The 25756-nt window shown below is 45.0% G+C and overlaps 1 protein-coding gene across 1 annotated transcript; it reads right to left on the reverse strand.

Annotated features, from left to right (window-relative positions):
- Positions 1 to 4742: 4742 nt before the first annotated feature.
- EXOG (exo/endonuclease G) lies at positions 4743 to 24343 on the reverse strand. The gene is made up of 6 exons (XM_075316735.1): positions 24197 to 24343; positions 20669 to 20818; positions 17943 to 18082; positions 17297 to 17373; positions 9229 to 9343; positions 4743 to 6783 (listed from the first exon to the last, which is right to left on the reverse strand). The coding sequence occupies exons 1-6, from the start codon at positions 24324 to 24326 to the stop codon at positions 6325 to 6327; spliced, it is 1071 nt and encodes a 356-aa protein (XP_075172850.1). The 5' UTR covers positions 24327 to 24343; the 3' UTR covers positions 4743 to 6324.
- Between the last annotated feature and the right edge of the window lie 1413 nt (positions 24344 to 25756).

The raw sequence follows: 25756 nt of genomic DNA on the forward strand, positions 1-25756 counted from the left end.
TCCGCAAGACTAGACTGCCATCTGCTGGTGGTCAAGCTTACCTGCACCAAAGTAACTTTTTTTTCTGCTTTCTTACTCATTTTTTTCAAAAATACACAACGAATGTTAAGAATAATCGTCCCAGGTTTCAAATAAGTCAGCTATTATCAACTCCAGCAATGGCAGGATATAATCATTGAGGGGCGCTGAACCGCACAGCTCTGTTCAATGTGTAATGACGCTGACAGGTATTACAGATCAGCTCGGGAGTAAGGATAAGTGACAAATATTATATGCCCAGCCAACCCTATTATATTGTATTGTATCTATTATTGCTACCTCCTAGGGTAGTTGACTTTATAGCTTGACTACACCAACTGTAAAGAAGCCTTTCCTTGTATATGGATGTGTGAATCACCTTCCTCCACTTGTAGTGAATGTACCCTGACCCAGCTTGAAATCTATCAGTATAGACGTATGTTCTATAGAAAAAGGGATTAACCCTTCACACCCCTATGCACTACATGAAAACCTTACAAACATCAACAATTCCTTCGACCTTTGTGCATTTTTGGTATTAGTGAACCCATCTTCTCACTTCTTTGGCAGGTTTGGCAAAACTCACGTGCATTGTATAGATCTAGGTTTTAAGTATGGATCCACCATCACATTTCAGCTCAGTCTTTTACGTTTGGGTGCTGCAATCTCTAGTTATGTCTCCCTCTAGTGGTGGCAACATACAAATACTAGTGTACAGTAAAATAGAAGTTTGGGATTTTCTGATCTACATCTGATTTATTGTACATAGACTGGGGGAAAAAAAAAAAGTAAAAAAAGAATTGGATCCATATAATTAAGTTCTACCCAGAAATCCCTTTCACAAAAACAGCAGAATCAGCAAACACTCCAAACCTCAATCTGGATAATGGAACTTTAATTATTTCCCATTAATACCTGGATGGAAAGCAGCAGTCACATTCATAACCAATCTAAGCATATTTCTGAACTTTGTTAACGCAAACTTTTATTCCCTCACCCACCCCCTTCAAAAGTAAAAATAAAATAAAATAAAAAAATAACTTAAATAAGTACAAGGCACAACTGCAAAGTATGAGAGGCCACAGCTGCCTATATACATGGCAGGATCTGTTAAGGCATTGTGTAAAGTGAGCTTTTGGCATAATTATAATTTATTTGTTATTTTGCCACGGCTCTTTAAAAAGAATGGTTTAACTTGTAAGTTTCAGGGTTCGCTCATACAAGTATATAAAATCAGGCAAGTGCTATCCAATTCCAATTTATCGGATAGCACTCGGACTAATGATATTCAATGGGGCAGTACTGATGACTGGTCTTTTTCACTCATAGAATCTCTCTGTTAAAAAAAATTGCAGCATCTTGCGATTTCACTCCAAAATCAGATGAGCGTGAGAAAAAAAAAAGAATTTTTTTTTTATATACTATAATGTGTGTGTATAATATATATATATATATATTATTTTTTTTAAGTTATTCAACAGATATTAACCAATTACAGGTCCATTTACCGTTTCCTATGCTACGGAAGTGTAATGTATCCGTAAAAATGGGATCCTACACTGTGACTCTGTATGGCACTATATATACAGTATATACCGTATTTTTCGGACTATAAGACGCACCGGACTGTAAGACGCACCCTGGTTTTAGGAGGAGGAAAATAAAACTTTAAGCAAAAAAATGTGGTCATGACACACTGTTATGGGGCGAGGATCTGCTGCTGACACTGTTATGGGGGTAATGTCCCCAGATTCTCTACTAAGGTACCCCATCCTGGTAATGATCCTCCTGCCTTGTATATGATCCTGCTATAAACCCCCATCCTGCTCATATACCCCCATCCTGCTCATATACCCCTATCCTGCTCATATACCAGCATCCTGCTCATATTCCCCCATCCTGTTCATATACCCCCATCCTATTGATATACCCCCCATGCATCCTGCTCATATTCTCCATCCATCCTGCTCATATACTCCCATCCTGTTCATATACCCCCATCCTGTTCATACAGTTAGGTCCAGAAATATTTGGACAGTGACACAATTTTCGCGAGTTGGGCTCTGCATGCCACCACATTGGATTTGAAATGAAACCTCTACAACAGAATTCAAGTGCAGATTGTAACGTTTAATTTGAAGGTTTGAACAAAAATATCTGATAGAAATTGTAGGAATTGTACACATTTCTTTACAGACACTCCACATTTTAGGAGGTCAAAAGTAATTGGACAAATAAACCAAACCCAAACAAAATATTTTTATTTTCAATATTTTGTTGCGAATCCTTTGGAGGCAATCACTGCCTTAAGTCTGGAACCCATGGACATCACCAAACGCTGGGTTTCCTCCTTCTTAATGCTTTGCCAGGCCTTTACAGCCGCAGCCTTCAGGTCTTGCTTGTTTGTGGGTCTTTCCGTCTTAAGTCTGGATTTGAGCAAGTGAAATGCATGCTCAATTGGGTTAAGATCTGGTGATTGACTTGGCCATTGCAGAATGTTTCACTTTTTTGCACTCATGAACTCCTGGGTAGCTTTGGCTGTATGCTTGGGGTCATTGTCCATCTGTACTATGAAGCGTCGTCCGATCAACTTTGCGGCATTTGGCTGAATCTGGGCTGAAAGTATATCCCGGTACACTTCAGAATTCATCCGGCTACTCTTGTCTGCTATGTCATCAATAAACACAAGTGACCCAGTGCCATTGAAAGCCATGCATGCCCATGCCATCACGTTGCCTCCACCATGTTTTACAGAGGATGTGGTGTGCCTTGGATCATGTGCCGTTCCCTTTCTTCTCCAAACTTTTTTCTTCCCATCATTCTGGTACAGGTTGATCTTTGTCTCATCTGTCCATAGAATACTTTTCCAGAACTGAGCTGGCTTCATGAGGTGTTTTTCAGCAAATTTAACTCTGGCCTGTCTATTTTTGGAATTGATGAATGGTTTGCATCTAGATGTGAACCCTTTGTATTTACTTTCATGGAGTCTTCTCTTTACTGTTGACTTAGAGACAGATACACCTACTTCACTGAGAGTGTTCTGGACTTCAGTTGATGTTGTGAACGGGTTCTTCTTCACCAAAGAAAGTATGCGGCGATCATCCACCACTGTTGTCATCCGTGGACGCCCAGGCCTTTTTGAGTTCCCAAGCTCACCAGTCAATTCCTTTTTTCTCAGAATGTACCCGACTGTTGATTTTGCTACTCCAAGCATGTCTGCTATCTCTCTGATGGATTTTTTCTTTTTTTTCAGCCTCAGGATGTTCTGCTTCACCTCAATTGAGAGTTCCTTAGACCGCATGTTGTCTGGTCACAGCAACAGCTTCCAAATGCAAAACCACACACCTGTAATCAACCCCAGACCTTTTAACTACTTCATTGATTACAGGTTAACGAGGGAGACGCCTTCAGAGTTAATTGCAGCCCTTAGAGTCACTTGTCCAATTACTTTTGGTCCCTTGAAAAAGAGGAGGCTATGCATTACAGAGCTATGATTCCTAAACCCTTTCTCCGATTTGGATGTGAAAACTCTCATATTGCAGCTGGGAGTGTGCACTTTCAGCCCATATTATATATATAATTGTATTTCTGAACATGTTTTTGTAAACAGCTAAAATAACAAAACTTGTGTCACTGTCCAAATATTTCTGGCCCTGACTGTATACCCCCCATCCATCCTGCTCATATTCCCCCATCCTGCTATATGCCCCCATCGTGCTCATATACCATCCTAGTATATGGCCTATAGCACAGAGAAAAAAAATAAACATTTATACTCACCTTTTCCTCACTCCCTGCAGCACCGATCATCTTCCTCTCTGCACCACTGACCTGTGTGTGTGGAGCCGTTCCCCTGCAGCATTGCGATGTCTTCCTGTCTGTGCCGATCAGCTGACCGGCACAGACAGGAAGACATCGCGTGCTGCAGGGGGACGGCTCCACACACGGGGACGGGTGAGTACACTGATTCACTGCACCCCGCGCTGGTAATGACGCGCGGGGGGCAGTGAATACAGCCGCACATGATCACTCCAGGCTGTAATTGCCAGGGGCGATCATGCGGACTGGCTCTTTACTATGCCTGCGTCCCCGCTCGTCGTCCCCGCTCGTCCTCCCGCCCACCTGGCAGCACCGGCTTCTGCGCTGAGAAATGGGCGGGAGGATGGGCGTGCATATGTAATGAGCGGGCCCACGTGGTCACAGCAGGCTGCTACAGCCTGCTCGTGCCCCCGATGACCCGCTCCACCGCAGCACCCTCATTCCCGGCCACAGCCCTATAGTCAGACCATAAGACGCACCCCCAACTTTCCCCCAACATTTGTGGAAAAAAAGTGCGTCTTATGGTCCGAAAAATATGGTATATAATGCCATACAGAGCCACAGTATAGGATCCCATTTTTACGGATACATTACACTTCCCTAGCATAGGAAATGGTAAATGGTCCTGTAATTGATTAATATCTGCTGAATAAAAAATAAAAAAAAAAAGCACCCAGGTGACAGGTAAGTAAAAAAAAAAAAAATAAAAAAAAATAAAAAATAATACTCGGCCCACTTTTCTGGATAATAAAAAAAAAAAAACAAAATCGGACCTATTTTTTTTATACGCTCATGACCACATTCTTACAGTCAAAAACTGAAAAGTTGGATGTTTTCATCACTTGTATAATTTTTATGATGTATATTCTTCTATTTTTCCATCACATTTTGTCTGATGAGTCCTGTTATACTGAAGCGGAGGTTAGGATATAAATACTCAGAAAATAAAATCAGACTTTACTAATTCCTGGACAGTATATGATGTGCCCCTACAGAAGTCAAGAAACCTTTGCAGTGACATCAAAAGTCACACATCCATGATCCATGTTTCCTGATGCACAGGATGGCCGTGGGTCTCCAGACCTAAATTCAAGGTCCTTATATTTTACAACGAGAATATTGAGTTCAGGTCCGAAGACAGCGGAAGTTCCGTGCATCGTGGTCTGTACTCACATTGTGTGAGAGCTGATATTTCACAATCCTTTATTTCCAAGGCATATGGTAATATTAGACATAAACTGTAGAAATAATTGTTTTGGGTTTAACATTTTGAAATTGCGCAGAAACGATAGAGATCTATAGATCTTTGTTTACATTTTGTTTTATCAGTATCAATAACATATGCCAAGGTAAAGGTCTTGACACTGGCACATACGTTAAGTATAAGCACAAGGTTCCCATTATCATAAAGGAGACTAAAGAAACAAAAATTAAAAAAATGAAATGCCCAAAAGCAAGGGCAATATACACTTTCTTCTATATTCCATGTACCACATAGGGGTTTATTTATCCCAAATGTCTCTACATTGAAATGTGTAACAGACTACATTCTTTTGCACAGAAAGAAAAAAAAGCAAAGAAAACTCAAAGAAAATGACAGTACACTCTTGTGTCCTCCATTATTTGAAGAAGGTCCTATGGATAAGGCAAAAGAATTTAGGCAGGTATATATGTAAGTAAAAGCCAAATACAAGACTAATAGATGCTAAATATGGGGTAAACCGAACGTTAAATATAGATGTATTGGAGCTCAATGGGATTTTTCAGAAACCATCTGATAACCCTTGATGAGTTGGTAACACTGCCTGGTATCAGTAGTAGTGATGGGCAGTCTGGCTGTTTTTGGTGATCCAGCTGTCATGGCTCCGTTCACCAAAAAGAGCCAGATTCTTATTAAATATGTGTTCACCCCAGGTGAACACCTATTTAAGATGGTTAGCACAATCGAAACCCCGCCCACACATTGACAAAGCCCCGCCCACCTGTAAGGGACCAATTAAAATGTAGAATGCGCAGGGGAGTGTTCAAGTGGGCGGGGTTTTGTGCGCTGATCACCGGAATTTTACACCCAGCGAGAGCCATTAAGAGAACTTAGTGGCTCTCACTGGTGTGTTGGCTCCAGTCGTTCACAGCAGGAGCCGCCTCCTTGTTGGATTGTTTGCGATCAACACATAACTAAATCGATAGTAAAGCCATCACTGAACCTGCGGCAAAATTCCTCCCATCTTCACGAGCCCGGTAGTGGGCGATGAAAGTCTTCTTATTCCTGCTCATATACCGGCCTTATGTACAGCTTCACTGCATACCGACAAATCTGACCTGCTTTATATGCTTTATTCGCCTCATCCTTATTTTTAGAGTACCTTACAAAAGTCTTAATGTAAAGGGTTTCTCCTGATTAAAGGTCACTTTTACGGATTCCTGAGCAAAACAAACAGAACTTGGTTCCTTTTGATTAGGCGACTTGTAACATGCAGATAAGACAAATTACCCTTTCCGTCCTTCTCGTACAGTAACGGTCTCGCTGGACTCCAGTTCCTTCTTCTTCTGTTCATAAAGTTCCAATAGATAACTGTCCGGCTTTATGTTGGCCTCACTCAATTCTAACATAATCTTCTCCACTTTCTGGAGGTTTCTTGCATTCTTCATTGTCCGTCCTGCAATGTATAGCTTGAATTCTTCTAGTTCTATCAGTTTACAGGTGTCCACCTCACAAAGATTCTTCACTTCTTTCAATTTGTCCACTTGAGGGAAGAAAACGAGACCAGACCACTTCTCAAGTGTCTCCAGAGGGACCTGATATTCAGGCAACTGATGCTGAAAGCTGATGGGGACGTTGGGAACAATAAACGCTCCTTCAGCTAGAGTCTCATCGGATCGCTTCCTCCTGGCAAGGATCACCTTATAAAGATGTGTGGGCACAGCTACATCGTCCTTACCAATAACCTGGAATACAGGATGATCAAGAACATCTTTATTATACCAAAGAGATAATAGTGCAACATCAAAGCTTATATTTCAAGGGCTTATAAAGTGTAGAAAATACAATCAAGTAGCCAAAACTGAGAAAAGCTGTGTGTATATCTCTAGAACTCTCCACCCAGCTTGCCCATACTTGCAGTCCACTTAAAGGTAACTGTGTAATGCCTAATTCCCACTGATTGGGATCATTTGCTAGAAAATGTGATAGCAAATAAGTAGATCCCATTATATACAAATTATATTCTTACCCCTAGAAATTACCCCAAGGTGTCATCCATAAGGTGTATGCATTCAGATTAACCAGTCTGTCCACCCCCTGATATCAGGTGTAATCCGCCTCCGTACACCCGAATGTATGAAAGCAAGTGGGGGTTGGTGTTTGTCTCTCTGCTCCTTCTTTCCTACCTGTCAAACTCAATCCAGGCCAACAGAGAGGAAAGCTTTAATTTCCAATATGACAAGTCATTAGACAGAAGTGAGAGTAAAGTGGGGGTGGGTAAAGGTAGTTCCAATCTCTATGGTGCTGACGGAATGATAATTAAGTCGACAAACCCATTTAAAAAGAGTGGATATCAAATCAGTTAATTGCTGGGGTGTAATGAGCCTGGCACTGGTTATAAGCTTATGTACCGCCCCAGCAGCAGATCGAACCACTCGGATCCGGGGGTAATGTCCGTTCGTGGCTCGAGGGTCTCCGGACCCGGGGGCTTAGGGGCCACACTCTAAAGTAAAAGGGGGATATTTACAGGGGAGTTATAGTTTGTGACGCCATCCATGGTGCGCGGTAACTGGAAGTACCGCCGATGCCGTTGGGAGTACCCGGGGTGATGGAGTGGGGCATCAAGATGTCATTGCCCTCCACGGGTAGGGGTAGGTCCCGGGACTCTGGATGGTGCTACTGAGTGCCGTGAAGGGGAAATCACTCAGGTACTCACTCAGCCAATAAACAGACGCTGACAACCGGGTAAACCAAGTCTCTGGGTGCCGCTGCCTCTCAAACGGGAGCTCGTCCGGGTCCCGTCCCCTGCAGTGTTGCTGGTGGTCTGTAACCTGCCTCCTGACACTAAATTTTAAAGTGTCCGTTGTGGTCCGGTAGCTTGGAGCTATCCGGGCCCCGCTCCCCACTGTGGCTAAGTGGAGGAGCCTGCTCTCAGGGCTCACGCTTGGGATTTCAGTGGGACGCTTGTTTGGAAAGCCCTATCCCCCTCGTTGCGCTAGTGCCCCGATTCTGGAGCTAGTGGGATCAGTCCATAAAGGCTCCGCTCTCCTCAGGTTAATTGCCGGGTTGCATACAGCTTCTCCCCAACCTAGGCTCCATGCACCCCGCCGTGCCTTCGGCCCCAGACCGGCGATTAGGCTCAGGCTGCTGACTGTCCACTAGACCGGTCCTGGCACCTAACCTCAATCCCCTGTAAACGGGGTTCCAACTCCTTTAGGTCCAAACCATCGCCTGCGACCTAGGATTCTCCTCCTCTGGGAGCTCCAACTCACAGCTTCCTCTCACTTCGCTCATTTGGAGCCAACAACTCACTGGGGAGCTCCTTCTCCCAGCTCCTCTCTCACAGGGAGCTACTACTGTTCTGCCTGTCAGCTCTGCTCTGCACTTCCTCCCTCGCTGACTTCCCCCTTCCCACCACTCTGTCTGACCCCTAGGTGAACTGCCCTATTCCAGCTTAAGCAGCCAACTTGTATGCCTGATAAGTGTAGTGCAAGGTGTCACTAGGATTTGTGAATGCTGATGGAGGCAACACTGCAGGATAGAGACCCAGAACCATGGGGAGTTGAATACTGCATGGGTAGGACAGTGTGTGCAGTACCCTGTGACGACCTGAATAGTACAGGGGTGTCACACTTATATTAAGGGGACACTTCTAATAAAATGGATACTCCAAGAGTGGAAAGAGTGGAATTACCTGTATATTTAGGAATAAAAGTTGTTGATTATAGAAAAACACGTAGGTGAAAAAAATGCCAAGATTCCCATCCCAGAAGCATCCATGATGCCAGTGCTTATACCACAGCACACCAGTCACTATATGGAGATGCTGCGGTGTTTTCCAGTCACCGCCACACAAAGCCATTTGCTGCAAATTATGCTCATTGCGCCTCATTTAAATTCTGAATTTATAATTTATCAAATTATAATCTCACCCTGCTTACTGAGAAAATAGGTAACTCCTAATGAGAATGTGCAGTGTCTTTTGCCCTCAACTAAGAAATTAAGTGGATCGCAAGCTGCTGATAAGAGGAACTTCATTTCACAACTGAACGCTTCTACACACAATCAGGCAGGAGCAAAAAGCAAAGTTCAGCCAGACTGAAGGATACTTATTGTTTTCTGGAATTCAGCGGCTGACCGGTCATCTCTGAAGTGACTTCATGAACACCTGATGGTAAACAATGGCTCACCTGATAAGTGACACTTTTCTTGCCATCTTCATTCTGTATGGGCAACGGTAGCGGGCCGCTCACAATCCAGATATCGTCGAATCGCTGTGTCAGGTCCCGACAATACATTTCAAACCTGGATAAAGATTTCATACGATGAGAGAAATGAACTAATGTTACTCCATTGTAAGACAGAACTCAGTAAATTACAAATGCAATGGCCTGGATGATGACTACTTGCTGAGAACATGTCCACCTCCAGTCGCCCTCGCTCTTAAGTAGTGATGGGTGAACCCCTAGTGCCCGTGCACGGACTCCGAACACTGACTTCTCAGGGAAGTCCGTGTTACTGTTCAGGTTCAGCCACTTGGATAAAAAATTAAAAAGGAAGCCAAATGGAGATTAAAGCAGGACAGTTATACTTATAGAGTCTCCCACATGGCTGCTACACTGCTTCCATGTCCGATAATTAACTCTCATGCATATTTACGGCTTCTTGCGCCCACCCCGTGACAGCGTAGGTGATTGGTTGCAGTCACACTGTCAGCGCCTGTGATTGGTTGTGGAGTGTAAAAATAAATAATTGGAAAAAATGTCATAGGGTCCCCATATATTGATATCCATTGCAGATTAAGCAGAGGGCTACAGGCTGCAGGCCCAAACTGTGTGCATTACTTTGGCTGTGCATTACAAATTCAAGGGACCCCATGCGGCTTTTTGAAAATTATTTAAATACTTTAAAAAAAAAAAAAAAACAGCGTGCAATTCCCCCCTTTATTTTGATACTCAACCAAGATTTAAGTATACAGCTGGGGGCTGGTAGTGTTAGGCTGGGGACGCCCATGGTTATTGGGTCCCTCCAGCCTAAAAATTGCATCCTGCAGAATCCCATATTGTAGCATCCATTTGATGTGTCAATTCTGGTGCTTTACCTGGCTCACCCCAATTGCCCTGGTGTGGTAGCTTTCGGGGTAATATAAGAGGTTAATGACAGCTGTGAACTGTATAAAAAAAAAAAAAAAAAATCCACAGCTATCATCAAGCCCAAGGTTAGTAATGAGGAGGGGTCTATGAGAAAAATCCTTAATTTACAAAACAAAACAAAACACCCTCTTTCTCCAATTTATTAACCCCCAAAACACCCGTGCAGGTCAGACGTAATCCACACAAGGTCCTGCAAGAATCCCAGCTCTGCTACATCTGAGGTTGTAGTGCGTAGTCACATTCGAAAACGTCACCGAGCCCACTGACAGAGCTGCAGCTATGACCTTACGGCGTTCACCTGAAGTCACAGCTGGAGATTCCCATGGTACCCCAACGGTGACCTCAGGTGAACTGACCTTTGGTGAACTCAGTGACTTCACCTAAGTTAAAGTCTTTGAACTCAATGCCAGCTTAGGCAATGTGTGCACACTGAGTAATTGGTTGCAGACATTTCTGCACCAAATCTGCATTTCCTGGCAAAAAAACACCAATACCACATGCATTTTCATGCCGTTTTGGTACATTTTTCTGCCAGGAGATGCAGATTTGATGCAGACATTTCTGCATCTCCCGGCAGAAAACACACCGGAAATGCGTCTTGTTTTTGAGAGATTTTTTTGTCAAGCGATGCAGATTTGGTGCAGAAATGTCTACAACCAAATGCTCAATATGTGCACACTGAACTTAATACCGGATTACTGGATTATGCTATGTGCACATGTTGAATATCAGTATGAGCCGGGTAAATCGTATGGATGTGATAATTCTAGGGCGGCTATGGGCTGCTATTTTTAGGCTGGGTGGGCCCAATAGCCATGGGCCTCCTCCATACCAGCCCACAGCTGTCCACTTTATCTTGCCTGAGTATCAAAGTTGAGGGGAAAAAAGAAAAAAATATATATTGCACGCCATTTTAATAAAGCTGCATGTGGTCCCTCGTATTTTAAAACACAGCAAGGTAACACACACAGCTGAGGGCTTTAGCCTGTAGATGTCTGCTTTATCTGCACATGGTATAAATATATGGAGGATACGAAGCCATTTTTTCAATTATTTATTTTTACACTCCACAACCAATTACAGATGTCAGCACGCAACCAATCACAGACGCTGTCACAGAGGGTGGGCGGGGAAAGCAGTGAATATGCATGAAGAGTTAATGAGTGGACGTGGGTGCAGTGTAACAGCTATGCGTGAGACTCAGTAACTATAACTGTCCTGCTCCAATCCCCATTTTGCTTAATTTTGCAGTTCCCTAGCCCTTACTAATTCCATTTTACAGCACACAAGTTCGGGTCCCTTAGACTTATATAGGGTTCGGAGTCCAGACTCAAGTTCAGGTTCAAGTTTGGTCCCGAACCGGATTTTTTCTTTTAAAGTCTGGCTGGGTCTGCTGAACATCTGCGGGTTCACCTCTCTACTCTTAAGTCATTATTTGCCAATAGTTCTATGTATCTGAGTCTGTAAGGACAGATACATTTCTCCTAGACTTCTCAATGGGAAATCGGTGTTCTGTGGTGATCCAGAAACAGGGATATGTATCCACACAAAAAGATTTGCCATCCATGATGATTAATAATATTTAGGCAATGGGGTATTTCCATCTCATAAATGACATGTCACTTTAAGATTGTAGCTGTCTGACCTATGGGACCTTCACGGATCCTGAATATGTTGTACTCTCTGCACAGTGACTACACAGCATTATTCAGAAGGGTTGATAATACCACTTTAATAATCTAGTTGAAAAAACCCTACTCTAGACTTTCTCAGGAGGCCACGTGCACAGTATTTTGTGAGTTTTTACCTCATGATTTGTAAGCCAAACCCCAGCGTGGGTAAAAAATACAGACGTGGTGCCTGTGTTTATATTATACTTTTCCTCTGATTGTTCCACTTCTGGTTTTGGCTACAAATACTGAGGTAAAAACCTACCAAATACTCAAGGTGCATGTGGCCTTAAGGGTGCTTTACACGCGATATCGATAACGAGATATCGTTGGGTTCACGTAGTTAGTGACGCACATCCGGCGTCGTTAGCGATATCGTTGCGTGTGACACCTAGGAGCGACGATCACTGTTCGCAAAAGCGTCAAAAATCGTTGATCGTTGTCACGTCGTCCATTTTCATAATATCGTTGGTTGTTCATGCCGCAGGTTGTTCGTCGTTCCTGCGGCAGCACACATCGGTATGTGTGACACCGCAGGAACGAGGAACAACCTCGTACCTGCGGCCGCCCGCAATGAGGAAGGAAGGAGGTGGGCAGGATGTTCGTCCTGCTCATATCCGCCCCTCCGCTTTTATTGGGTGGCCGCTTAGTGATGTCGCTGTGACGCCGAACGAACTGCCCCCTTAGAAAGGAAGTGGTTCGCCGGCAACAGCGACGTCGCTAGGCAGGCAAGTATAGTGTGACGGGTGTTAGCAATGTCGTGCGCCACGGGCAGCGATTTGCCCGTGACGCACAACCGACGGGGGCGGGTGCTTTCACTAGCGATATCGCTGCGTGTAAAGCCCCCTTTAGTCTCTCCACCAACAGACCATAAACTGACACTTTTTTCTATTACAGTGAAGAAAACAGACTACAGTTTGTAGTCCATCACTAAAGAGACATGGAGAAGCCTCCTCCAGAATTTTTTCCATGGCTTTCTGCCCTAATGCTTATACATGATACAGGTGCCCTTTAATGGGTCTAACCCATACATACAGCATGTCATGGGTTGGGGCAATTTCCACATGGAAATCACTTTAAGGCCCTGTGCGCACTTGCCGTTTTTTGCCGCGGATTTACTGCGGTTTTGCTGCATGTTTCGCTGCATATTATGTTCGTAACATCTCTGCAGTGATTCACCAGCAAAACCTATGGGAAAAAAAATGCGGATTTTGACAGCTGCATGTTTTGCTGCGGGATTCCCGCAGCAAAAACAATTGCATGTCACTTCTTTTCCGTACGTCGCTGCGGCACTTCACTCCATTGACTGCAATGTAATCGTGAAATCCCGCAGTGAATAACGCAGGTAGCAAATTCTGTGCTGTTCATTGCGTTTTCCTGTGTTATTCCCTCCGGTATTTCGCAGTTTCGGGACATAATGTTCATCGCTGCCTGCAGTTTGCAGGGAAGTGATGTCATTATGCTTGGAAGAGGAAGCAGATCAGAGAGTAAACACACATATCAGACACAGACATAAAACACACACACACATCGCACTCACACACAGACCTATAGAATACACATACAAATCAAACTGACATATAGGAAAAAAAACAAAACATGTTGGCTCCGCCGTATTTTTATCGTCCAGCCGAGGTAAGCACACAGCGGCGGCCCGGTATTCTCAGGCTGGGGAGGGTGAGGGTCAGGGTTAATGTCCCCCCCCTCCCGCAGCCGAGAATATCAGCCCGCATCTGCCCCGGGACTGTTGCATCAATTATGCGGCAGTACCGGAGTGTCCCCAGCTCTTCCTGTTGCCGTGATGCAGTGGCAATCAGGGTAATATAAGGAGTTAATGGCGGCGGATCGCCGCCACTAAGTCCAGGCTTGATCATGGCATCGTCTATGTGACAGCTGACATGATTAACCCGTAAGTAAAGTGAAAAAAAAACACACACACCGAAAAATCCTTTATTTTAAACACAAAAAAGCCCCTGTTTCACCCCTTTATTAACCCCTCCCAAACACACAGCTCCGGCGTAATCCACATCCTGCGATGCTTGCATCCAACCGTGACTGACACACTACTGAATGCAGCCTTGCAACGAGACAGCAGAGGTAACCACAGGACATTTCCCACGGCCGGTAATGTGAACAACATATTTCCGCTCGGGCTAAATGCAGTGTGTGCTCACAGGGACTCTATCTATCCCTCTATCTATTCTTCTGTCTATTTATCTATCTACTATCTATCTCAGAAGGAAATTATTTTGCTCCAAAATATTGATGAAAGTTAACAATATAAACATGCCCTTAGGTTTACAATTTGTATTCTTTTTTTCTTGGGTTCATATTTTGGAAGCTTTGGGACCAATTGTTAATTTCAACCCCCAATGATTGTCTTAAACCCAATTATTATTTTAACTGGAGGTTACACTGCACCCTACCCCTGAGTCTACTATAAAGGTCTGCCCATCGTGATCCTCATCTGTTACCACAAAGGGCAACACTGGCTCTAGAGAAAACATAATATCCTTTATCCCCTGTGATGACGTGATGCTCAGGAGAAGAGCAAATTTCATCAAAGGGACTAACAGAAAAGGATTGTCCAAAGCAAGAAAATTAGGCTAAATTGTACAGACCCAAACACCAGTGTAAACTGCAAACCTGCAGCCGAAATCAGGGGTCACTCTAGGATTTTCTGTTCAAAGAGTATTGGATTTTTCAGAATGAAAAAGCAGCTGTCTGAACATGGCAGAGAAAATCAGCACAAATAAAGCAAGTCCTTCCATACAGTCCAAGCATCAGATAAAGCAGCTGAAAGCTGTAAATCACTTTCTATGGAAAATATCACTACTGCCCAATAGAGCTGCTCATCCTGGCACAAGTAAAGAGAACATAGCACCATGTTCCCCCATACTGTCATGGGTGTATCACGAGTCACAGAACAGTCATGTGGTTTCTGACAATAGAAGGTCACATCGTTTGGCTGCGCAAAATGCTCCCTGACTTTCTATTGTTCCTGCTGTTAGTATTCAGTGTAATGGGTAGCTTTCCTGCTGGATTTTATCTCTCCCCCTTTAGGACCCAATAGGAGCTCACCTTCCACCCAGCTGGTGGTTATCAGTATTCTCTTGGTGTGTAAATACTCCCTTCTTCCCTGGACTGGTGCTGGTAATATTATTTAGTTCCCTCTAGCTCTTGTTGCAAACAGGTGGCTTGCTCTCATCTGTGGTATCGTTGCTAAACTTCTACCTGAGTCATCTGTGGATAAGTAGTTTGTGCATTTTCCCCCGTGTGTCCTCCCTGTGTCTTCCTTTAGCTTTTAGTGGGGTTGCCGAAGAGCTCATCCCACCCGTTCCCATGGATACTTAGGGTCAGGTATCCGGCTCAGCGCATAGGAGTGGAATCTATCTAGGGTGGTGAGGGATCCCAGGGACCAGCAGTAGGATTGGTTAGGGGGTCACCTTCTCCCCCTTCCCGAGACGCAGGGGTCCTCTTCCCTTACCTTTCGCCGCTTGCTTGGTACTTCCCCGTACACATACTGCAGAAAGGTCCTACAAGGCAGCCATGTCTTGTCACATGTTTGTCTTGGAAATTGCATGTTCAATATGGTTTGAAGTCAGAAAAGACCACTGTATGTTGAAGACCATTTACCTACGATTACCTTGTCGTTGGTTTTCGGGCTCATTTGCAGTGATCAATACATTTGCTAAACATCTCTACTACTTTCAAATATTCATAGCAGTTTTGCAATACCATTTTTCATGCATTTGATTTTTTCCAGATAGCTAAATGTATTTTTTATTGTTCATAGTATCCCTATAGCAATAATGCTTTACCATTTTCATGTTTATATTTTTATAGTGGTTAGTGTGCAGCTTATTATCCTTATAGTCATGTATTTTTAGGCTAGCACCTAATTCACACATATACATATAGGTGTCCCAGTCAGTCTTTTTTCTAACAATCAAGTTATGAACACACATGAACACTACAGACCATCAACAGACTGATCGGCTGCAGCGCTCATGTGGCGTAATAATGTCACATAACCACTGGAAGACATAGTGCAAAAAGTCACAGGAATGACACACATCCAGGAGGTGAATTTTTTTTTTTTTTTTTTACTGGTCAACCCCCTTCAGCTCCAGAGCGTTTTCCGTTTTTTGCATTTTAGTTTTTTGCTCCCCTTCTTCTGAGGGCAGTAACCTTTTTTATTTTTCCGTCAATCTTGCCATATGAGGGCTTGTTTTTTGCGAGACGAGTTGTACTTTTAAAAGAAACCATAGGTTTTACCATATAGTATACTGGAAAACAGCAAAAAAATTCCAAGTGTAGAAAAACTGCAAAAAAAGTGTGATCGCACAATAGTTTTTGGGATGTTTTATTCACAGTGTTCACTGTATGGTAAAACTGATGTGTCGCTGTGATGCCTGAGGTCAGTGCGAGTTCGTAGACACCAAACATGTGATTTACTTTTATCTAAAGGGTTAAAAAAATTCACAAGTTTGTCCAATAAAAGTGGCGCACGTTTTGCGCCATTTTCCGAAACCCGTAGTGTTCTCATTTTTTGGGATCTATGGCTCAGTGACAGCTTATTTTTTGCTTCTCGAGGTGGCGTTTCTAATGGTGCCATTTTTGCACAGATGCTACGTTTTGATCGCCTGTTACTGCATTTTGCGCAAAACTTGCGGCAACCAAAAAACGTAATTTTGGCGTTTGAAATTTTTTTGCCGCTATGCCGTTTACTGATCAGATTAATTGATTTTATATTTTGATAGATCGGTCATTTCTGAATATGGCGGTACCAAATATGTGTATATATTATTTTTTTTTAACCCTTTAATTTTCAATGGGGCGAAAGGGGGGTGATTTGAACTTTTAGGTTTTTTGTTTTTTTTTAATTTTACTATTTTACTTTTTTTTTTTATTTTACTAGTCCCCCTAGGGGGCTATAGCGATCAACAATCCGATCGCTCTGCCCTATCTGCAGATCTCAGCTACAGATCTAAGATCTGCAGATATGGTGCTTTACTCTCAGTGCTGGCACTTTGCCGGCATTGAGAGGAAGTGACTCATGTTAACTACAGGTGTCATCACATGACCCTGTGCTACCATGGCAACCACCGAAAGTCACGTGATCACGCACGTGACTTCCGGTGGGGGCGGCAGTAAGTAAATGTAATGGCTGCGCGCATATACATCTCGTAACAAGCGATTCCACTCGTAACATGCAGGCACACATGTCAGCTGTTGAAAACAGCTGATATGTGCGCGGATTGCCGCAACCTGCCCACGGCAGGGGGCGGGGCTTAACTTCACATGATCCATGATGGATAGATCCGTCATTGGTTGTGAAGGAATTATTGTAACCTGTGGCCATTTTAACTGTGTAATTAGGGGCAGGACTATATCTGCATTTCAAATTGTAAAGCAAATTCCCATTGACTTACCGATTCCAGAAGCCGGCGTTGTTTTCATAGTTTTGGGGCACAATGTTTGACAGATAAAATGTTTCAGCCATGGCCTCCTGTAGACATAAAGACATTACTATAAATGGCTGAAACATTAAGGGCCCAATTCATCAAGCTTTTAGTATTCTAGTGTATAAAAAACAAAAAAAAAACTGAAAAAATAAAAATAAAATCTCATCATTTTGGAGAAGCTGTGCTTAAAGCATGCGAATTTTTCCGCTCTCACGCCATTTTCACCAAGCTACGACAAAGTGGGAGGAGCTAGGGCAGGATGGGGCGTGGCAACCGCTGCTCCTCAAATTCATGACGAGAGCTACAAGAAATTTGTCTCTAGCAGGGACTGGAGGAGGATTTGTGGCGAGGCTCCTGATTCATGAAGAGGCGTGCATCTGACTCCAGCCCAACACCTCATTAAGACCAACTCTGGTCCTGATGTATCAGGCAATTAATCTTTATCCCACAAGTGAAAGTAATGCCCTTTATATATTCCATTTTATATGCAAGTTCAAACATTAAAGAAAAAAAAATATTTTTAATTTTTTTTTATTTTTAAGAGAATTTCTACTTCAGACAAACAAACAATAAAAGAAAACCCATAAAAAAAAACAAAAAAACACAGACTTACTGTAGAATGTTTAGTGTTCCCCGCTGGTGCCATGTGACCCCGGGACCACCCACTACGTAAATAGTCGTCATTGCTGGCACTAAATAATTGTGGAATGTTTGGATCTGGTATAAATCGGCAGTGTTTCCGGTCAGCAACACCTGAAGAAAAAGATAAAAAACATCCTAAACCCTAAAAATACAAAATAAATTGGTGTGTTGTGCTTTATTAGGGGATATCCAAGCCTGCACTGAGCCTCCCTGCTGTTCACACGAGAAGGGCCCTTTAAGAAACAAACAATGTCCTGTCTGTGGATGCCCTTAAAAGAAAACAGCGAGCAGCCACATAATAAAAGATTATTTTACTAATTAAATATTAAAAGGAATTTATCAGCAGATTTTTGCTATGATGTTGGGGCAGAGACTCTGATTCCGGCATTATATCACTGACTGGACTGCTTGGTGCAGTTTTGAAAACCATTCCTGGTTCCCAGCTGTAGATGCAGCAACGCTGTAAATGCTTAGTTGTGTATAACCTTATCCACACCCCTGATTGACAGCTTCCTGTGCACACTGTACATGGTCGGGAAGCTGCTAATCAGTAGTGGGGGGGGGGGGTACACAGATTAGCTTGACTTCCTTGCATGTGATACCTAGTCCTGCAGGGATAATCTCCTGCTGATAAAACACTGATTGAATTGAAACCAAAGCAAGCTGGTGAGCAAGTGACACTTTCCTGGAATCAGGGTCTCTGCCCCTACATTCTGCTGTTCTTAGATTAAATTGCAAAAACCTGTTCACCGATTCTCTATAAATAAAATGTCCAGGAGTTTCTCTAATGGCAGGCTACACAACACAACTTTGTAGCAAAAATCAGGTTTGAACTTCTGGATCGTGGGATCTGGACATGCAGCGCGGGATCCCACAACCCCCCGCAGCCCCCCTTACAGTGAAAGTGCAAGACCTCAGGCTTTAATCTAAACCAGCGCTGCCGTGTGGTATTCAAAAATCACCATAAAAAAACTAAATACATCAAAAACATATGAATGTAACAGCCACTAAAAGTAGTAACAAATGCACGATTTATGATCTGATAAGTCATGCTCATGCCATATTGCTAGACGTCTGTGCACCCGACCTTTCCGGAGAACAAAAGGGGTGCAGTGCTAATTAAAGGGTTTGTCCCACATTTTGCCTTCAGGAGTGCACAGCACCTAGCAAGCAGGTGTAGCGCCCCTGAACCCTTTAGGGAACGACAAGGTACTGCATCCTGTCACGGATGCAGGGCCTACACCCATGGACCTGGAAGCTAAATGCCGGTAACAATCAACACACACACAACATCCCCAGTTCCCTCACCCAGACAGGGATGACTGACTAGTTGGGGACCAAATGGATGGCCACCTAGGGGGAGCCGATCCAGTCCACTAGCCAACAACCCGGCGGGAGGAGAAGAGACAGAAATTGAGTAGCGTAGAGTGGAAGGAGACAGACGTGTCACAAGACGGGGTTGTATAACGGTGGCCTGACTGGTACAGGAGTGTGGTTGCCAGGGAGGGTACGACGAAGTACCCCTGGAACCAAGGCACCGATGGGGCACAGGGCCCTAGGTTAGGTGAACGTTTTAAACTGCCTAGCAAATACCTGCACAGTGAGGGGACCATCCAGGACCGCGCTGACCCAAGAATCCGGGAGCACTAGCAGTAACGATTGAGCCAGGGACTGGAACCAAATACCGACCATACAGGGATCACACTGCCTGGCCCACCGTACGGATGAGAGCCTGACAACTGACAGGAGGGGACTCCCAAGATACTCCAAGCCACGGGGTTCCACAAAATGACAGAGAGGTGCAGGGGAAAGAAACCACCTGGTTACCACACCGGCACTGGGACTACAGGGACCAGAGGTCTGAACCAGCCATCCAGCGTCACCATCTGCTGTGAGTAAAAACCGGAGTTGGACTGCATTCCCATAGTGTGGTCTCCGTTCTTCCCACACCGCACCCAATCATCTACACCCTGGGGCTCAGCCCTACTTGTGGAGGGCTCAACATCCCAGCTGCCATCACCACCAGCCCCAGTGGACATAAACTGTGCAGCGGCAGCTCCATCTACCTAGCCGCAACCCGCCAATGGAGTCACGATATAAACTCTTTCATCTCCCCTGTATATAAACCCTTTTTAAAAGCATCCTCAGGGTCAAGGAACCGGGCATCGGCCATCACACACCCGTGACAAAGCATAGCCCTGACATAGCCCTGGGCGACACACAGGAAGTTGGGAAATAGGGCAGGATTGTGCCTGATTGACCCTTCAGGCCAGCAGCTTGTTTGCATCCTGAACCGTACACTCTCTGATGGTGCTATATGAGGCAGCTTTGACGTTGTGATCTGCCCAGCAGTTACACGTACATCATAGAGCTTGTAAGCGCAGCATCCTTTGCCTAGGAGACTGACCACCACTGATAGACTGCTAATATAGACAACAATAAAATTAAAAATCCCTTGGTTCTTGAAAACAGAAAGGATATTTAAGAAGTACATTGTAAAGTCTCTTGTTTTAACACTTTACAATTTTAACCGCTTTTGATGAGGAGACGTCCCTTTAAGTTTTTCTATCAAAACATTGCATGGAAGACCATGAAGAGAATGACTGCTACAACCCCTTCATTCGCCACCCTCAACATTTATAAAGCTATTTGCATATACTAGGGATAATGGAATACCCCTTTAAGTCTTTTACTCACCAACTATTTTCTCCTTGGTAAGATGCTCAATGACCCAACGTGGCGTCTTCTTTGCTTGATCATAAGACAAAGCATGACTGATATACTGTCTGACCTCCTCTCCACTCTGCGGGAATCCAAACTCCTCCAACGGAGGCTTCTGTACCGGTTCTGGAGACAAAAAATAAGAAATATTAACAATATAATAAGTTCAGTGACCACTGGGTAATAGATCTCTAATAGATCTGTAAGGGTTAATAAACCACAGTGATATTTCTGATATAGTAGTTTGATTTATAATTGATTGATGTGTAACAAAAAAAGCTGTTATCATATACTAGGTGGAACAGATACCAAGGACCAATACAAACCTATGGGTCTGTGAAAAACACGTACAGCACACGGATGCACAGGTTTAACATTGAAATGTATAGAAGAAGCTTTGTAATGTATTTATTTAATCATCTGTGAAAAACACTGATGGTAAAAACAAGCACGGTGGCCAAAACCATATAGTGGTTTAACAAGACAGGTTCCACTCAGAACAGGCCTCACCATGGCCGACCAAAGAAGCTGAGTGCACGCGCTCAGCGCCATCTCCAGAGGTTGTCTTTTCAAAATAGATATATGAGTGCTGCAGAGGATACAGGGGTGGGGGTCAGCCTATCATTGCTCAGACCATATGCCTCATACTGCATCAAATAGGTCTGCATCGCTGTTATCTCAGAAGGAAGTCGCTTCAAAAGATGATGCACAAGAAAGCCCACAAACAGTTTGCTGAAGACAAGCCGACTAAGGACATGGATTACTGGAACCATGTCCTGTGGTCTGATGAGACCAAGATAAACTTATTTGGTTCAGATGGTGTCGTGTGAGGTGACAACTAGGTGAGGAGTACAAAGACAAGTGTGTCCTACCTACAGTCAAACAAGGTGGTAGGAGTGTTATAGTTGGGGCTGCATGAGTGCTGCCGACTGTGTGAAGCTACGTGTCATTGTGGGAACCATGTATGCCAACATGTACTGTAACATACTGAAGCAGAGCATGATTGCCCTTCCTTTAGAAACTGGGCAGCAGGGCAGTATTCCAACATAACGACCCCAAACCTTCAAGACGACCACTGTCTTGCTAAAGAAACTGAGGGTAAAGGTGCTGGACTGGCCAAGCGTCTCCAGAGCTAAACCCTATTGAGCATCCGTGGGGCCTCCTCAAACAGAAGGTGGAGGAGAGTAAGGTCTCCAACATCCACCAGCTCCATGATGTCATCATTAATGAGTAGAAGAGGATCCAGCAGCTCCTGTGAAGCTCTAGTGACCTCCATGCCAAAGAGAGTTAAGGCAGTGCTTGAAAATAATGCTGGCCACATAAAATATTCACAATTTGTGCACGATTTAGCCATTTTGCTTTAGGCATGTACTCAATTTTCTTGTCAGAAATTTAGACATTAACCCCTTCACCAATGGGTGATTTCCATTTCTTCGTGCCCTTCTTCCAAGAGACATAACTTTTTTATTTTTCCGTTAATATGGTCACGAGGGCTTGTTTTTTGTGGGACGACCTGTACTTTTGAATGACACCATTCATTCTGCTCAATATTGTACCGTAACAAAGGGGAAATGTTCCAAGTGTGAAATTGCAAAAATATTGGGGGCGTTTGACTTATTTACCATGTTTGTTCACTATACGGCAAAACTAACCTTACAGTAGGATTCCCCAGCTACGTACGAGTTTGTGGATATCAAACATGTATAGTTTTACTTTTATCTAAGTGTTAAAAAAAAAATTTAGAAGTTTGTAATAAAAAAAAAAAAAAAGAATTGCGCATTTGTCGGCATTTTCCCCGAGATCCGTAACATTCTAATTTTTTGGGATCTGCAGCTGTGTGATGCTTATTTTGTGCACGTTGAGCTGACATTTTTACTATACCACTTTTTTGGTAGATGTAATGTTTTGATCGCCTGTTATTACATTTTAATGCAATGTTGCGGTGACCAAAAAACCCCCTTAATTTTGGAGTTTTGATTCTCTTTCTCACTATGCCGTGTACCGACAAGATTAATTGATTTTATATTTTGATATATCGGGCATTTCTGAACGCGTAGATACCAAATTATGTACAATACAGACCAAAAGTTTGGACACACCTTCTCATTCAAAGAGTTTTCTTTATTTTCATGACTCTGAAAATTGTAGATTCACATTGAAGGCATCAAAACTATGAATTAACACACGTGGAATGGAATACTTAAAACAAGTGTTAAACAACTGCCCTGCCGGTATTTAAAGAAAGTGAGTCATGACAAGGGTCATCAGCTGACCTTGCACTGTCATAACAGCCCCTTGGTGCCCCGTGATCGCATCATGGGGCTGACGATGACAGTGGGGAGCAGCGTGATCCCTACCGGAGCGCGTTAAACTCTGACAGCGCGTTTAAGGGGTTAACAGGGCGCAGGTGAATCTCTGTGTCTTAGCCCTTTGTTGGTTGAGCCCCAATGCATCTGAGACCCCGACCGAGCTCCTCGTTCGTCTGAGACCCCGGCCGGCCAAGCCCCTCGTGCGTCCGAGACCCCGGCCGGCTGAGCCCAGTGTGTGTTGGAGACCCCAGTCGGCCGAGCCCCTCGTGCGTCCGAGACCCCAGCCGGCTATGCCCTGTGTGTCCGAGACCCCGGCCGGCCGAGCCCCTCGTGCGTCCGCGAGACCCTGGCCGGCCGAGCCCCTCGTGCGTCCGCGAGACCCCGGCCGGCCGAGCCCCTCGTGCGTCCGCGAGACCCCGGCTGGCCGAGCCCCTCGTGCGTCCGAGACCCCAGTCGGCCGAGCCCCTCGTGCGTCCGAGACCCCAGCCGGCTGAGCCCAGTGTGTGTTTGAGACCCCAGCTGGCTGAGCACCCCTCCGTGTGTATGAGTTCCTGCATATCTCAGTCCCACTTGTGTCTGAGACCCTGATGGCTGAGCCCCATGTGTTTCAGACCCCAGCCGACTGAGCCACCCCACTTCGTGTGTATGAGCCCCTGCATATCTGAGTCCCCCTTCTGTGTGAGACCCCGGCTGGCCAAGCCTCTCGTGCGTCTAATTATTGAATGTTCTCAGTGAGAGTGCGTCTGAGACCCCGGCCGTCCGAGCCCCGTGTGTGTGTTTGAGACCCCAGCCGGCTGAGCCGCCCCCTTTGTGTGTATGAGCCCCTGCATATTTGGGTCCGGAGCCTCATGTGTGTCTGAGCCCCCAGCAGCTGAGATCCCACCCAGTGTGTCTGAGCCCCTGCATATCGGAGTCCCCCGTGTGGCTGAGACCCCCGTGTGGCTGAGACCCCGGTGTGGCTGAGACCCCCGTGTGGCTGAGACCCCGGTGTGTCTGAGAAAGGCAGGGGACACCGGCCCACGAGACTTCGCCTTGATACATTGTTGCTGCAATTTGTTCTAGACGTGTTAACCCATCAGTGCCCGTTAAGATCTCAGGATGCCATATGGAACGCACACAGCGCATGGACCGGATGCAGCGGCGGCCATACACAGAGTAAAGGCTCTCGTTCTCCGCCAGGGGGCGGGCTTCTCACCTGGTTCGGCTCTTTTTCGTTCATAGAAATAGAGCGCGGCTAAGCAGGAGGATGTGCTCAGTGCAGTCCCCAGCACGAAACCCCCAAAAAAGCGGCGGTTTATAAATCGCTGGGAGATGTGCCCGGACATCTTCAAAAAGCGGGAAGAAAACATGAATCGCAGCGCCACCTGCTGGCCGCGAGCAGCACAGCGCCTGATTTACAACACAAGCCGTGCTGCCAGCGACATCTGGCGGACACAAGTGTTCATTCCAAGGGAGGACATTTCTTGCAGAATGTCTGCGGGCGCCACCTGCTGGCTCTGGATTGTCGTGCAGCTGTGATGGTGACCGGGCAGTGTGTGATGTGTTGGGTATGATCTGGCTCTGGGTCTCAAGCTTTTCACTGCATTATCAGCCCGGAAATGTTATACTGCAAACTGTGAAGCGTTTATTTATAAAGGGCAGGAGTTAGGTACAGGTTAAAGGCTATGTTCACACACTGCGTTTTTACCTGCTGTTTTTTTGCATTTTTGCTGCAGAAATTTCTTGAGAAAATGGTTGTAATCTTTCTGCAGACATTCCCCAGCCAAACCTATGGCAAAAAAAATAGCTGTGCACACACTGCGTTTTTTTCTTAAGAAAATCTACCGAAAGAATTTTCTTAAGAAAAAGAGCATGTCACTTATTTTCTACAGCTAACTGCGTTATTCCCTCCATTGACTGTAATGTAATCATCAGGACTATTTTTTCAATGTCTTTTGTGTATGATCGGATGGCACATACAAGCACTTCCGTATGCATCCGATCCTACAAAAAACACATCAGATGCCATATGTCCGCTCTGTTATTATGGAACATGTCCTATTCTGTTCCGTGATAACAGACCGTGACTCATTACAAGTCAATGGGCCCGCAAAATCCCCGGAAGCCGCACGGAAGCACTTGCGTGTGACTTCCGGGTGCCCGTGCAGTCTGTGTCCCGCTCTCTGCCAGCCCCACAGCTGCCCGCACTGCAGTGTGTCAGTGTCTGCCCGCACTGCAGTATCAGCAGCTTCTCACACTGCAGTGCGGGCAGCCGAGGGGATGACGTCAGCGCTGTCACTGCCTTCTATGCCCGCCGCGTTTTCACACCACGTCTCGCGGGCGGCCCGAGACTGTCACTAGCGGTGATGTCATGGGCTCTAGCGAATCTTCCCTGTGAATGCGGCGGGCATAGAAGTCAGTGACAGCGCTTACGTCAGGAGTGCAGGCAGGGCCGCCATCAGGGCATTACTACTGTGCCTAGTGTAGGGGGCCCCGTGAAGAGAGGGGGCCCGGCCAGGCTCAGAGTAAATACTTCTTTTTAGCCTCAGGCAGGATGGGCCCCTCCTCTTCACTGGGCCCCAGTCACAGGAGCAGCAGAGGGGCCCCGCAGTGTCGCTTCATTACCAGACATGACTAATTTGCATGCGAAGGGGCGGAGCATGCAAATTAGCCATGTGATGTAGTGGAGGCAGGGTCATTGGAGCAGAGCAGGGACGTGCAGCAGGAGGTGAGGTCATCACTCTGAGACCTCATTACACTCCTGCAACAGCAACTG

The sequence above is a fragment of the Anomaloglossus baeobatrachus genome, chromosome 6 (assembly GCF_048569485.1).
Source record: "Anomaloglossus baeobatrachus isolate aAnoBae1 chromosome 6, aAnoBae1.hap1, whole genome shotgun sequence".
In the NCBI taxonomy this organism is placed as follows: Eukaryota; Metazoa; Chordata; class Amphibia; order Anura; family Aromobatidae; genus Anomaloglossus; species Anomaloglossus baeobatrachus.

Bases quoted from the DNA above. Each gene is read 5' to 3' on its own strand.
- EXOG (XM_075316735.1), bottom strand. From the start codon at position 24,326: ATGTCCGGGCACATCTCCCAGCGATTTATAAACCGCCGCTTTTTTGGG. The intron at 18,083-20,668 runs GTGAGTAAAAGA...CTTTTTCTTCAG, and splicing joins TACCAAGGAGAAAATAGTTG to GTGTTGCTGACCGGAAACAC. The intron at 9,344-17,296 runs GTAAGTCAATGG...ATCTTTATCCAG, and splicing joins AACGCCGGCTTCTGGAATCG to GTTTGAAATGTATTGTCGGG.